At 48.0% G+C, this 13,472-nt stretch overlaps 1 protein-coding gene across 2 annotated transcripts in view; it reads left to right on the forward strand.

Annotated features, from left to right (window-relative positions):
• The window catches only part of SPG11 (SPG11 vesicle trafficking associated, spatacsin), a 31,517-nt gene that overhangs the window by 3,089 nt on the left and 14,956 nt on the right, over window positions 1-13,472 (forward strand). For both annotated transcript variants that reach the window (XM_053988052.1, XM_053988050.1), the window contains exons 4-21: window positions 232-418; window positions 948-1,085; window positions 1,750-2,216; window positions 2,436-2,581; window positions 3,245-3,377; window positions 3,479-3,634; window positions 4,086-4,264; window positions 4,405-4,581; window positions 4,932-5,003; window positions 5,845-5,972; window positions 6,580-6,752; window positions 7,439-7,646; window positions 8,122-8,325; window positions 8,940-9,046; window positions 10,379-10,524; window positions 10,842-11,003; window positions 11,357-11,423; window positions 11,858-12,023. In XM_053988052.1, the coding sequence (XP_053844027.1) occupies window positions 232-418; window positions 948-1,085; window positions 1,750-2,216; window positions 2,436-2,581; window positions 3,245-3,377; window positions 3,479-3,634; window positions 4,086-4,264; window positions 4,405-4,581; window positions 4,932-5,003; window positions 5,845-5,972; window positions 6,580-6,752; window positions 7,439-7,646; window positions 8,122-8,325; window positions 8,940-9,046; window positions 10,379-10,524; window positions 10,842-11,003; window positions 11,357-11,423; window positions 11,858-12,023 (3,016 nt within the window). The remainder of the gene's footprint in view (window positions 1-231; window positions 419-947; window positions 1,086-1,749; window positions 2,217-2,435; window positions 2,582-3,244; window positions 3,378-3,478; window positions 3,635-4,085; window positions 4,265-4,404; window positions 4,582-4,931; window positions 5,004-5,844; window positions 5,973-6,579; window positions 6,753-7,438; window positions 7,647-8,121; window positions 8,326-8,939; window positions 9,047-10,378; window positions 10,525-10,841; window positions 11,004-11,356; window positions 11,424-11,857; window positions 12,024-13,472) is intronic.

Raw genomic sequence — 13,472 nt, forward strand, 5'->3', positions numbered from 1 at the left:
CATCAATTCTCTCCTCCCACAAAGAGGAATGCAAAACAATCATTATTGACATGAACAGTGCGTGAGAACTCCAGTAGAAATATGTAAACATCAGAAAGCATGGAAAACTTTTAAAAGAACTTGAAAACTTCCAAAAGAACAGTAAAAGAAAACACTTTTAAAAATCAGGGCAACATGTAAGTGCTGTGCTGTTCACTCCAGGCCTGGGCTTTTCCTTGATGCTCTTTGCAGACATATTTGACTGCTGTGACGGTGCCACCCTGGGCAAGGTCAGTGTGGCCCTGGGAGCTGGGCAGGGGCAGGGCCCAGCCCCTGTGTCCCCCCTGGCTGCCCTGGCAGTGTCCCCTGACCTCAGCACGGCCGTGGTGACCAACAGCTGCCAGCGTGCCCTGGCTGTGCAGCTCAACACCTACTTCAGGTACAGCTCCCAGGGCAGGGCTTTGGGCTGCCCTCACCAGGGTGCTGGCAGCTTTTCACTCTGACTCCTGTGCTAGAGCAGAAATTCCCTCTTTGCGGAAAGATTGTCCTTGCATTGCTTGCTCTAATTGATTCTCTGTCTCTTCCACAAAGAGATCTGTGTCTGTAACATCTCTTCATTTAAATCTGTCTGTTAACAAGCAGATAAACCTTGCCTTGCCCTTCAGTTTTTGCCAGGAAGGTGAGGTGCTCTCAGTGCCAGGGGTGGGTGGCAGCACCCTTTAGAAGTACTGTGGGGTATGGAATTATCAAACTGTACTGGTACAGCTGGGCTGATTTAGCTTGATAAATTAGGGCCGGGTGGTAATTAAGAGGTGGTGTCCTCCTCTAAGGAAGGAGCATCAGGTTCTGATGGCTCACCTGCCACCCTGAGAGAAAACTGCACCCAGAGCTCCTGGAGGAGTTAAACATGAAAAAAAACATCTTAAATCAGCTGAGCAAGGTGAAATTCCATATTTATTTCTTTACAGACAGTTCCCTGAACATCTGCTCTGTAAGAGAGACCCTGAAAGTCTTCCAGTGCAGCCTGCAGAGGGGCTGGACGAGGATGACCTGGCCAGTTCTGAGCACAGCATGGAGCTGCTGCCGCTGCCTTTCCGCACAGACAGGTACAGGAGGGAAGGACCTCCTGACACAGGCTGGCCTTTGCCTCCTTTGGATCACTGATAATAAACTGCTGGTTTGGTTTCTTTCACTTGTAGCTGTGACAGGTAAAATCAGCCATTCTGCTGTAAATGTTTTGAATCAAGACAGCTTTAGGTATGGCACTGGACAGCTTCCAAACAGGAATTGCTGCTTAGGGGTTACCTCTGAGTCTTAGAGTATTGATACCAATAAAGCATGTCAGTTATAACTTGGTGCATAGGTGGGAAAGGCTCAGTTCTGCAGTTAGTTCTGTTCTACGGTTTTTTAATTGATAACTATTTGTTATCAATTAAAAAACAGTAGAACATTTATATATAACTATCTATAACTATAATTTATATATAACTATCTATAACTGTTGTACTATTTTTTAATTGGCACTTCCTGTGAGGAAAAGAAAACCTTTCACTAAAAATGCTGAACATGGGCGTTGTCAGCTGACCCAGCTGTGGTCACTCAGCTTGGCTGCAGGGAGTATTTAGATGCAAATAAAGAGGCCATGGTAAGGTAAAAATGCAGCGTGCTGGATGGATTTTATGAGCTCTAAGTGCATTTTATTTAACTGAGAAAGCTTTACCTTGTTCTTGGGGTAATACCTGGTGTTACAGGTGCCTGTCCCCTCGGCAGGTCCTGGAAGGCACACCTCTCCTCGCTGTGGGACAGAGTGAGGGGAAGGAGGACACCAGGCTCTCCAGATTTGGTGAACGACTTGAATTTGCCTTGGTATCAGTTTTTTACCCATCTGGAAGATCACGATCCTGAAGTTTGTGAGGATCCAGAGAGGATGGTGGCCTTTGTCCCCCGGGCTGTCACGTGTGCAGCTTCCCCAGCGCTCCGAAGCCAGGCTGCAGCCCCTGGGGGAGCAGGACAGCAGTGGGCACAAATCCCCGTGGGAGCAGCCCAGGAAATGGTGAAACTGGAGTGCAAGCTGGTGACTGGAGCTAAGGCTGTGTTCGTGGTGCAGGCACAGGACACGGGGCTGTCCCTGGCGCTCTGGGATTTTGAGTCCCAGGACGTGACGTGTTCCCACTTTGGCAGGAGCAGTGTCTATGTGGAGTGCAGTGCAGAGGTGCCACTGTGTCTGCTGCTGACAGGTGAGGGCTCATGAACTGTCCTGAGACAGCTGCTTTAGGGGTTTGTAGTGCTTTACCTGGCTGCTGTTGGGTAACTTCCATGGCATTCCTGCTCGGGGGAAATCCAAACGGAGCCGCTGCAGCTTCGCCTCTCTCTTCTGGAAGCAGCAGTGGGTAGAAACGCTGCTGCCCAAAAAGTGGCTGCTCTGTCTTTAACAGTGGCTTGGTTCTGTCCTTCAGAGCGTGGTCTGTCCCTGGTCCTGTTTGGGGTGACTCAGGAGGAGTTCCTGACCAGGCTGATGATGTTTGGCAGCGCCGGGGTGGTGGATTCCGTGTGCCACCTCAATGGCTGGGAGAGGTGCTCCATTCCCATCCACGCCCTCGAGGTGAGGAAAGGCAAACAACAAACTCTGTGGTTCAAGTATTGAATGCAGTTTAGCAATGCCAGTGTGGGTTTAGACACAATTAAAAGCGTGCCTCAAACCTAGGGGCAAAAGGAGGTGGTTTAGTTATTAAATAAACAGTAAAACCCCAAGCAGACGAGGAACCCAAAGGAACAAATAACAGCAGCGAAGTATATGCACATTAATAAAATAAAAGAGAGCAAAGCAGTGCTCAAAATTCCCTCTTAATTGGACCCAAAAGCAATTTCGCCAGTTTCTGCAGCAGTTTTTGTCCCCTTGCAAAATGTTAAATATGAAAAGAAACACTTGGAAATAGATTTCTGTGTTTATTGTGCTGTTCTTATAAAATTGCTGTAAGCTTCTTCAGAGTCCTGATTCTCACCGTATGTGCTCCATACTGCTGCAGTAACATTTTGTGTGTGAAGATCCAGGGCAGGGTTGGAGCAGAGCCTGGCAGAGGAGCCTGGCAGGCTCTGTGCAGGTCACCTTGTTCCTGCAGCTGCAGGTGCTGCACACAGAGTTCAAATCCCCTCTGGCTTTCTGTGTGTGTGCTCTGTCACTGGGAATGGAGTAAGAATCCAGCAGGAAGTGCACAGTGTATGGGTGTGAATCCGTGCTTGATTGTTCTGTTTCACATTTATCTAGGCAGGTTTGGAGAATCGCCAGCTGGACACGGTGGACTTGTTTTTAAAAAGCAAAGAAAGTGTTTTCAGTCTGTCTGCAGCCTGCCCTGGGCCTGAGCACCCTGGGGGTGCTGCCTCCCGGTCTTACCTGAGAAGTAAGTGAAGAACCTGCAGCTGCTCAGGGGTTTGTTTCACCCCTCTCTCCCCGTGGCCGAGTGCAGGGTGCAGCTGTGTGAACTTTCTGGAACCTTTGCAGATTTGGAGGAGCTCAGGCCAGCTCTAAACTTGCTCTGCTCAGCAATCCAGGACAATGATATGGAGCCTCACAGCAAACACTTCTCTGAGCAGCTCCTGAGCCTCACCCTGACTTTCCTCACCAAGCAGCTGGAGGAAATCTTTGTGCACACAGAGGGTAAGATCACTCCTGCTGGGTCATATCGAGTAATGTGTCATCATTTAAGTAAGAACTGCTAATTCCTTTAATTAGGAGCTTAAATTTGCCTGGGATTAACATAAAAATACTAGAATTCAGTGAGTGGAAGATGTTCATCCCTGTGTTTTAGATTGGACTTGCCTGACTAATAATTGGTGGGATTAATACAAAATTTCAGTTCTCCTTTACTGTCCCTGGGCAGGAAGACCCCTCAGTGAGGGCAGGGAGCTCTGTGGGGCTGTGGCTGTGTCCTGACAGGGTGCTGGCAGTGCTGGGCTGTCACTGCCTGCACAGGGGACAGGGCTGATGCCCTCTTCCCTCTGAGGGGGGTCTGTTTATTCGTCAGCACATTTATTAATTCAGCACTGCTAAACATTTAAATCCTGTCTGTTCATTCCCATTTAACTGATCTCTTGGATGCTTTTGGCAGAACCCGACGAGTTCCTGCAGAAGGCTGCAGATATTTTAACTGATTACATCATTAAACTGAGGAAATTCCTGAGGAGATATCCTCGCCCAGCGATGAGCCCAGGGCACACGGGAGCTGAGCTGGATGAAGACCTGCCTGAGATAGAAGAGAGCCAAGAATGGGAAAAACTGACACCAGAGGTGAAAATGAATGACCCACTTTTTATTACTGATGAAATTTATATAAGGAGACCATTTGTGTGGAAATATCTTAAAGCACTGGGGAAGAAAATCAGCATAGGGATGATCCAGGGCAGTTTGTTCCCTGCTTTTCCCTTCAGGAAGTCATTGCTGAGGCCATCCTAAGCAACAAAATTCCAGAGGCCCAGATCTTCTTCCGAAGGCAGCAGCATCCTGCTGAGAGTCTGCAGGAGTTCATCCAGGCAGGTTTGAGCCTGGTCTACGACTGCCTGCTGAAGGGCAGCACCAGGGAGGCCTCAGAGCTGCTGAGGAACATGGTGAGAGGTGTTTGGGGTGCTCACACTGCTCTGGGGCCGTGCAGGGCACGGGGGGCTCCTGGGCTGGCTTGGATCCCCAGGAGCAGCTGGGATTCCAGTGGGAATGGGCTGGGTTGAGGGAGCCTGGCTGTGGCTGTGTGCTGCCCGAGGTGCTGAGCAGCAGAGGGAGGGTGGCTCTGCCTGCCCAGACAGGGTTTGGGGACATCAGGGACGTCCCTGTGGGAGCTGGTGCAGGACTGTTCACCAGGGTTGTGTGCTCTGGGAGGAAAGCAGCTGTGTCCAGGCTGTGTGTGTGATCTTTCCAGTGTATTCTGTGGGCACGCTTTACAGCGAGTGTCTCCTTGTGCCAGGGCCTGGACGTGAGGCAGGAGCTGCACAAGATCTGCTTCCACACGCCCGACAAGCACGTCAGGGAGCTCCTGGTGAGTGCAGGGCTGAGCCCTGCCTTTGTGCTGAGGGAAACTCTGGGAAATGGGGTCACAGAAAACTTTCAAGGTTTGATAGGAGGCTCACGTAGTGTGTGTTTGTATGCAAACTTCGAGATAAGGAATGCTGACCTAGAGATGTTGTGGAATAGGACAGGCATTGTTGAGAGAGAAATGGAACTAGAAATAAGTTTCAAAGGATGGCCTTACAAATAAGACTAGATACTTCAGAGAAATAGAACTTTGAATGATGCATTGCAGTAGGACTTAAAAGGGGTAATTTAAGAGGATTGGCTTTAAGGCATTTACAGCATGGTGTGGCTAAAGCTGATAGACCAAGAAACACTTATAATGTAATTAGGAAACAGTTAACTTCTGATTGTGGTGGTGTGAATTATAACATCTGTATTGCCTCACCCTTCTCACGAGACTGAAAATGGAATAAAAGTTTTTAAAACACCTCTCAGCTGCCCCATGTCTGGGTCAGAAAAAAGCCCAACAAGAAACCCCTGACTGAACTGGCCTTGAGAGCAGAGACAGCCAGGGCTTGTACCTGCACCCTCCTGGTGGCATTACTGCAGCATCCCTGTGCCTTTGCATCTGCAGCTAAAGGACAGAGCTGGTGCAATGACATTTATTGCTCTGATCTGGTTCTCTCACACAGCCTGGAGTCCTCTTGTCATTTAAGTGCAATGCCCTCTGCTTCTAGAATTGTTTTCCTACAGTTGGTTATTGCAGGATCATTTACAACTTGAATATATTAAAGATAGATAAAAATTGGGGGCAGTTGGAGGTAATATTTTAACAGGTGGAGGTAACGCTTTCATTTGAATTAAAGGTGAAAGTGTTACAAGAAGAAAATTATTTTTCTGAAAAAGAGAAGAAAATGATTGACTTTGTGCATCAGGTTGAAAGCTTGTACTCAGAATCCTTCCAGGAAAATGAAGAGACCCAGTCTCTTTCCAGGTAATGTGGGTTATTATTTTTAATTATTAATTAATAGCATTAATGGGGTTTAAAATGTGCTGGATTGCACATTCTGTGGGTTTTACTGCACTAACAAACACAGTCTTTAATTTCATTACCTTCACACTGGTCTTTGTTTGCAGAGATCAGAGTCAGTGTGGGGACTGGGTAATTTTCTCATTACTGTAGCAGTTGCTGTCATGTTCTCTCATGACAAACTGTTGTGTGAGTCATGCCAAACTATTGTGAGGGTGACAGAGCTCTTCTGCTTCAAACAAAGCGTTTTTAATAATAATATTAGAATTACTACTCAATTATTCGTGTTCAGATGTTCACCCTGGTTTTGATCTCTGATGTCTGCAACGCAGCAAACTAAATAACCTCGAAAATAATTTTACAGTTCAATAGTGCTAAAGCCCTTGTGATACTCATAATTTGTTGTGTCAGCTTTGGAAAAACGAGGCAGTTCTTTACTGCTGAGCCCTGGGGCTCAGGTCAGCCCCTGTGGCACTGGCACTGGGAGCTCTGCTGAGCCTGGCTCAGGTGCTGTTGGCTGTGCTGGGGCTGCTGAGCCCCCCTGAGCCCCCCTGAGCCCAGCCCCTTGCAGGTGCAGCAGCTGGAGGAGGGAGCAGGAGCTCTCTGGGCCCCGGGCAGTGCTGGGCTCGCAGCTGGGCTGGGGCAGCCCCGGGGCCCCCCGGCTCACCCTGACCCTCAGCTGGGCTCTCTGCTGGGATCAGCTGCTGCAGGAGATGCTTCTGCTGCCCTGGAGAGCAAGCCAAGGCGAGTACTGTGCCACTGGGGGCTTCAGCTGGGCACTGGGGTCTCTGTGGGAGCGGCGTGGGCACAGCCACAGGTCACTGTGTGTGTCACTCCAGCTGGGTGTCCATGGGTTCCACCCTGTTCCATCCTGGGGCCGGGCTCTTCCTGTGGGGAGGGTTTGGATGTAGCTGGAAGGGATTTGCCTCATGTGAATCCCACCCTCTGCCACCCTCTGCCACCCTCTGCCACATCCTGTCCCACCCCCTGCCCTGGGGAACTGCTTCCAGCTCTGCCAACGTGAGGCTCCAAAAGCTGCAACAATTCCCTTGATCTCACCATCCTATTGGCAGCTGTTCATTAAAAATAGGCACCTGGAGGGATGGGGCACAGGGAATGGCTTCCCACTGCCAGAGGGCAGGGATGGATGGGATATTGGGAACTGGGAATTGTTCCCTGTGAGGGTGGGCAGGCCCTGGCACGGGTGCCCAGAGCAGCTGGGGCTGCCCCTGGATCCCTGGCAGTGCCCAAGGCCAGGCTGGACAGGGCTTGGAGCCACCTGGGACAGTGAAGATGTCCCTGCCCAAGGAACTGGATGCTCTTTGGTCCCAGCCCAAACCATTCCACAATTCTGTGTAAGAAAATACCAGTATTTCCCTCAGAAGTGTCTGTGTGTGCTGGTTTCATCCATTTGCCTTTTTGAAACGCAGAACTCAAGACCTGCAGTCCTGAGGTGCTCTGGATGCACCTGACAGCCCAGCATGACTGGCTGAGTATTTGTTCCTGGATTGAGGAGTCAGAGCCCAGCCAGGCTCCCTGTGGCCCAGCTGCCTGGCCCCCCCTGAGCCCTGACATCGTTGACAGGAGCACTCTGTGCAGCCCCTACATGAGACAGGACATCCTCAACAAGCTGGCCAGGTAGGGCCCCCGAGGCTTCACACACTCTCCTTCCTGTGTGGAACCAAAATCAGACACAAAATCCTTGATACATACTCGTTTTTATCCTGCTCTTTTTGGAAACAGCACGAATCCGTTGATAAATGTGATTTTAGTCTCCCACTTTTGGTTACCTGAAAACAGTAAGAGCCATGAGAGCAGGAGCACTCCTCCCTCAGCCCTTGGGTGTTTCCTGGGGTTATATTCCTGCTGCCCACTTCAGTGCAAGGGAGGAGATGCTGAGCATTTCACTGCTCACAGCTCGCTCTGGGCAGTGACCTGCAGTAACCACAGCACTGTTGGGGCACAGGCAGATGGATTTTGGCACGCTGTGTTTGCCTCAGTAGGGAATTCATCCCTGAGAGGGAAGGGTCTGCTCTAATTCTGAGCTGGAAACACCCACCAGAACTTGTCAGAGAGCTGTGTGATCAGTGTCTATACTTTTTTTTTCTGGCAGAAAGGGAATTTTTGTCCAGTCTGAGCTGGAAGATTTTGAGCTGCTGCTCCAGAGGTTGTCGTGCCTGGGGGGAGTCCTGCAGAATCCTCACCCTGTTCCAAAATACAGCACTGCCAGTGGCCTGGACTTCCATGCTCAGTTTGTCCTGCACTGCCTGGAGCACAGCCTGCAGTACCTGCTGTACACTTACCTGGACTATTACAGGTAGGATTGCTTCCCATCCCTCAAACCCCACGAGGGGTCCCAGATTTAAAGAAGGAAACACAATTTGAACAGTTGGTGGGGAGAAACTCTGGGATAGTGTGTGAGATTTTAAGCTGTATTTTGAAGCTTTATTCAGACTGTCTAAATATTAATTTGTGTGTCAGTCATGAGAGGAAACAATTACAGCTGTAATTAGTATAATGCTGTAAGCAATACAATCCTAAACGAGCCAAGACAAGTTGTTCTTCAGAAACTCAGAATGTACAGAATTCAGAAACTCTCTTGAGCAGTGAGTTGACTCCTGATATGTTCACAGATCAGGAAATTGCTGGTTTCCACCTAATCTAGGGTTAGTTGGGGTTTGAAGGTGGTACCAGTATTAGCTATTGGAGCTATATGAATACTTCCCACTTAATGGATATTTGGCAATTAAAATTTCTGGGCTCTAACTCCAGTGTAACACTGGAATTAGCAGAGATGTAGGAGGGGAGCAGAAAAAGTCAGTACATCATTTTCTGGTTGTTTGTCTAACCACTTGTATTTGTGGTTTAATGCTGTGTTCCATCAGTGGTTACCAATGCTGCATTTTCACTCTGCTGCTCATTTATTTCCAGTTTAACCCCTTCAAACTGCCCTGTCCTGGATAACAAGGAGCTGCAGGAAGCCCATCCCTGGTTTGAGTTCCTGGTGCAGTGCCGAGGGGTTGCCAGCAATCCCCGAGGTAGGAATCACTGCAGAGGGGGCTGGTGTTCCTGCCCTAGCACAGCTGGATTAAACCTCTGCTCTGCTGCAAAAACCCCCTTTCCATCACTTCCTCATCTCTGAAATCTGGATTGTAATTCCTGCTTGAACTGTGCTCAAAGATCTGGAGGCTGCACAGAAGTGAGAATCACTCTGTGCATAATCATCCTCACCTCCAGCTCAGTTACATTCCCAACAGGTTCAGCAGAAGGAGAATTCATAAGAAAACACACATCCCATTAAAATTAAACCTTCCTCTAGTCTGGTGCATTTTGATTTCTCTGCCCTTGGATTGTGTGTTTGCTTTACTGAAAGCCAGTAGAATTTGTGCCCCTAACTCACTGCACTTTTAAACATTTCATCTTCTGCAGAGTCACACATCAGCAGAAGACAAAACTGATCCCAAGTGAAGCTTTTTTTTAGAAAGCATGGTCAGTGTAGGATAAAGAATTGAACCACTCCAGTGCTAAACTAAGTGTGGGGCTCAGCCCCAGTCCATCTGTGTGGGCAAAGCTTGGTAAACCTTAGCTCATCTTCCCTGTGTTTATAGGCAAAGTGAGGGAAACTGTGAGTTCGTGGGCCCCAAGTTGGGCAACTCCCTGGAGCAGTTCTGTGTCAGGAATGAGAGGCACATTGAACTTTTTCAGTCTTCAGCTTCTGTTTGTTGTTATCTTATCAAAACTTCAGCACTGTCTGCACCAGACTGTGCATGCAGGAAAAACAGCACAAAAATGGCCACGACCTCGTGTTACAAGGCCTTTTGAGTCTAATCAAAAACTAAACTACCCAGTTAAGAAGTGACACCTGGATTATTTCCCTTTCTAACCCAATAACTGACCCCTAAGACCCTCAATGTGGATTTTTCTGCCCAGTTACAAGACACCACCCAAACCCAAGGAGAAAGAGGAAGAAGAAAGGAGCTCCAGACAACACCCTGTACCCTCCATCTTGTACCCATCTATAACATACTAAAAATCCTAAAACCTAAATTTCTCACCCATGTGACACACTACACTGCTCTCTACAATCCCTACAATCTATCTCACACTTCTGTGGTCTCTGATTTACCTTGAGGCTTTGGAAGTTTTCTCCATGAATGAGGGTCAGAGTCAGTGCTCCCCTGGGGGTCAGGACACCCCAGAGCAGACAGAGAAATATTCCCAGTGCCCTGGGTTTCCACAGGAAACCAGTATGGACAACAAAAAGTAGAAAATCCAGCATTTTTCACAGTCAGAGGACAGCTGTAACGTGTGATTGATGGTTTAATGTTGGTTTTACCTGGAATTAAATGTCATTTTTTTTTCCTTTTAAGATCCCAAGATGATTTTCCAGGCAAGTCTGGCCAACGCTCAGATGCTGATTCCCAGCAGCCAGGGGGGTGTGAGCAGCATCCTGCTGGAGGGCAGGACCCTGCTGGCCCTGGCCACCACGGTCTATGGGCCTGGGGGCATCGACCAGGTACTGCCTGATTCCCCCTGGTCCCTCCTGGTCCCCCTGTCCTGCTGCACTCATGGCTGTGATAGAAAAATGCCCCCTTTGGTAGCAAAATGAGGGGATGACCAGAGTGTCTTGATCCACAGCACAGTCACCTGCAACAGCAGGTGCTGGGGAAGATGGATCTGATACAACTTAAAAGCATTTTGCAGGAAAAAAAGATGGTACTTTGTGTGTTCTGCATGTCAAATTCCCACGGGGTAGATTGGCACACCCCAAAACTGTTTTGTTGCTCTTGGATGCAGTTTCCTCCTCGTTAATTTTGCTTGCTTGCAATGTAGGTCCTTCAGAACGAAGATACAGAAAAACCTCTAAAGAAAGTTGATCCTCAGCTGTTAAAAATGGCCTTGACCCCTTACCCCAAGCTCAAGGCTGCTCTCTTTCCCTCCTGCAATGCTCATGGAATTTTGCCTCCTGACATCTCTCTCTACCACCTTCTGCAGGTACAGAGTGCTTTTGGCAGGGCACGAGGGCAGAGCAGATTTTTTTGCAGCTAAAGCTGGGGGTGGGGGCCAGGGGTTGTTTCTTTGGGATCCTTGGTGTGGAGCTGAAGCTCACAGCTTCATCCTGAGCTGCTTTTTCAAGTGCTCTCTGCACCCTGTGAGTCTGCAGTGCTGCAATGTCAGGGAGGGATATTCTCGCAGTGTTCAGTGGGCAAGACGTTGAACATTGCAGAAATTGCAAAATTCAAATTGTAAAATGTTTGCAACTGTAAGAGAATCAGAAATTGAGAGTTACAGGACAGTGATGTGAAATTCTTAAGCTGCCTCAATTTATTTTGTTTCTGATCTTTCAGTCATTAATGCCCTTTGACCCCAGGAAATTATTTGGCTGGCAGTCAACAAACACTCTTGCTGTGTCAGGTATGTCCCTTGCCAAGGTTTACATGCTTTACTAGCCTGAGCACCTAAAATAAATTACTTTCCAGGGGAATTAACTGGCAGATAAATTTACTCAAAAAGCAAGAAAAATAGTGTAATTTACTAAAATTCTGCTTTGAGCTAGAATTCTAGATTTTCACGTTATGCTCTTCCCAGGCAGAACTTTTGCTAAATCCAGAAAATTCTCTAAATATAAGATAGAAAACCAGTGTTTTCTTTTACAAGCAAGCTGAGGCGGGGCAGAGCTCTGCTTTTCCAGCGAGGACTGGGATTTCAGGGTGGTTTTGGGCAGTGCCAAGATGTGAGTTAGAGCCCGAGGAGCGCCTTTGGCTCTCCCCTGAGGTGCTGCAGCTCAGCCCTGAATTGGGCGCTGTCAGTTCAGCGTGTCCCTGACAGTGCTGCTCTGTTGTTCCCAGATGCCTGGAGCGAGCTGCCCCACTTCTCCAGCCCCCAGCTGGTGAGCAGGCACGCCGTGCTGGAGAGCTTGGATTTCCTCTTCTACCTGCGGCACGGCCGGCCCGCCTTCGCCTTCGGCACCTTCCTGGGGCAGCAGCTGGCCCGGAGCAGAGCCCCCAGGCAGCTGTGAGTGTCCCCAGCAGGGAGAGCATCCCTCCTCCCCAGCAGCACAGAGTGCTGGGCACTGCCACTGCGGGTGTCCTAGGGGCTGGAAACCAGGTATCACCTCAGAGGAGGCGAGCTTTGCTTGGAGTCACCTCAATAAAATCTGCACAAGGGAAGTTGGGAGAATATTCCAGTCAGATCAAACGTGGGTGGGCTCTTCTTTTAGGAGCCTGAGCCCCTAGGTGACTCTGTAGGAAAACGATGCCCCTTTTCTGTGACAATTCCTAATGGTGACACTTCTTTAGTTTAATTGGTAAGGCAAAAAATGCGCTGGAGGTTGATGGAATTAAATGTTCTGGCTGAAGCTTCAAAATCAGGTGTTCAGAAGGGTGCAGCCGAGTGACACATCTTGCTTGAATATGTGAAATTTGCTGTTTAGTGTGGGAATTAGAACAAATCACTTTGTTTCTGGAATGTCTGCTTTGTGTATTAGTCACTGTTTTTCTCACACAGATCAGTTTCTCTTGTGCAAACAGGTAAAACTGGGGCAAAAAGGGAAACATGCATTAATGTGGAGTGAAGTCACGGTTTAACAGTCAGTCAGGGTTATTTCAGTGACTGCTGTGGAAAACCTCTTTGGGTACATTTTTCTCTTAGCACCATCTGCAGGTCAGACTCAGGTTCCTGGTGCTGCAGTGGACTGTGAATTCTGCAAAGGCTTTTCTGCCCTCAGCTGCTGAGGGGCTGTTCTGTTAATTGTAATTAACAAAATGACACCAGTTCTATCCTAAAAAAGGTTGACCCTGACTCAGGGAAGAAATGATGATGTCTGGTTCCAGATCAGAAGGCTGACAGATAGCTTTATTAAAAAGCTAGCTAGCTAGCTAGCTATCTATCTATCTATCTATCTATCTATCTATCTATCTATCTTTATGTATTTATATAGTATATATACACTATATTATCCTATATTACATTTATTTATTTGTTACATTAATTTATTTAACTGTTTAAAGAGAGAATATCTTATCTTCCATACGTACTTCTTACTTACTTAACTATTAACTCTCAAACTTGTGACTTCTCCGCTGAGTTTGAGACACAGCTGGATCTGATTGCTCATTGAGCCTAAATAACTTTCCTTAGAATCTAATTAAGTAATCACTTCAGGTAAACAATCTCTATACTAAATTCTACATGGGGAAAACAAAGGAGCAGAGATAAAGATTGTTTTCTCTTCTTCTCTGTGTGCTTCTCCTGAGAGACAGAATTCTGTCTCTCTGTCCAGAGAGTGTGGGTGCCATGCAATTCCACTGCCTTTAGTTTTTGATGAACGTATTAAATTGCAAACTCTGCTTCTCACGTGCGAGCCTTCATTCTCACACCCACGTTTTCTACAAACACGAAACTTTTGGCTCCTAATTGCCTTGGGTGCCGATGACCCAGAGCTCAGCAAACCTGCAGGTGCCT

Source organism: Vidua macroura, chromosome 12 (genome assembly GCF_024509145.1).
Source record: "Vidua macroura isolate BioBank_ID:100142 chromosome 12, ASM2450914v1, whole genome shotgun sequence".
In the NCBI taxonomy this organism is placed as follows: Eukaryota; Metazoa; Chordata; class Aves; order Passeriformes; family Viduidae; genus Vidua; species Vidua macroura.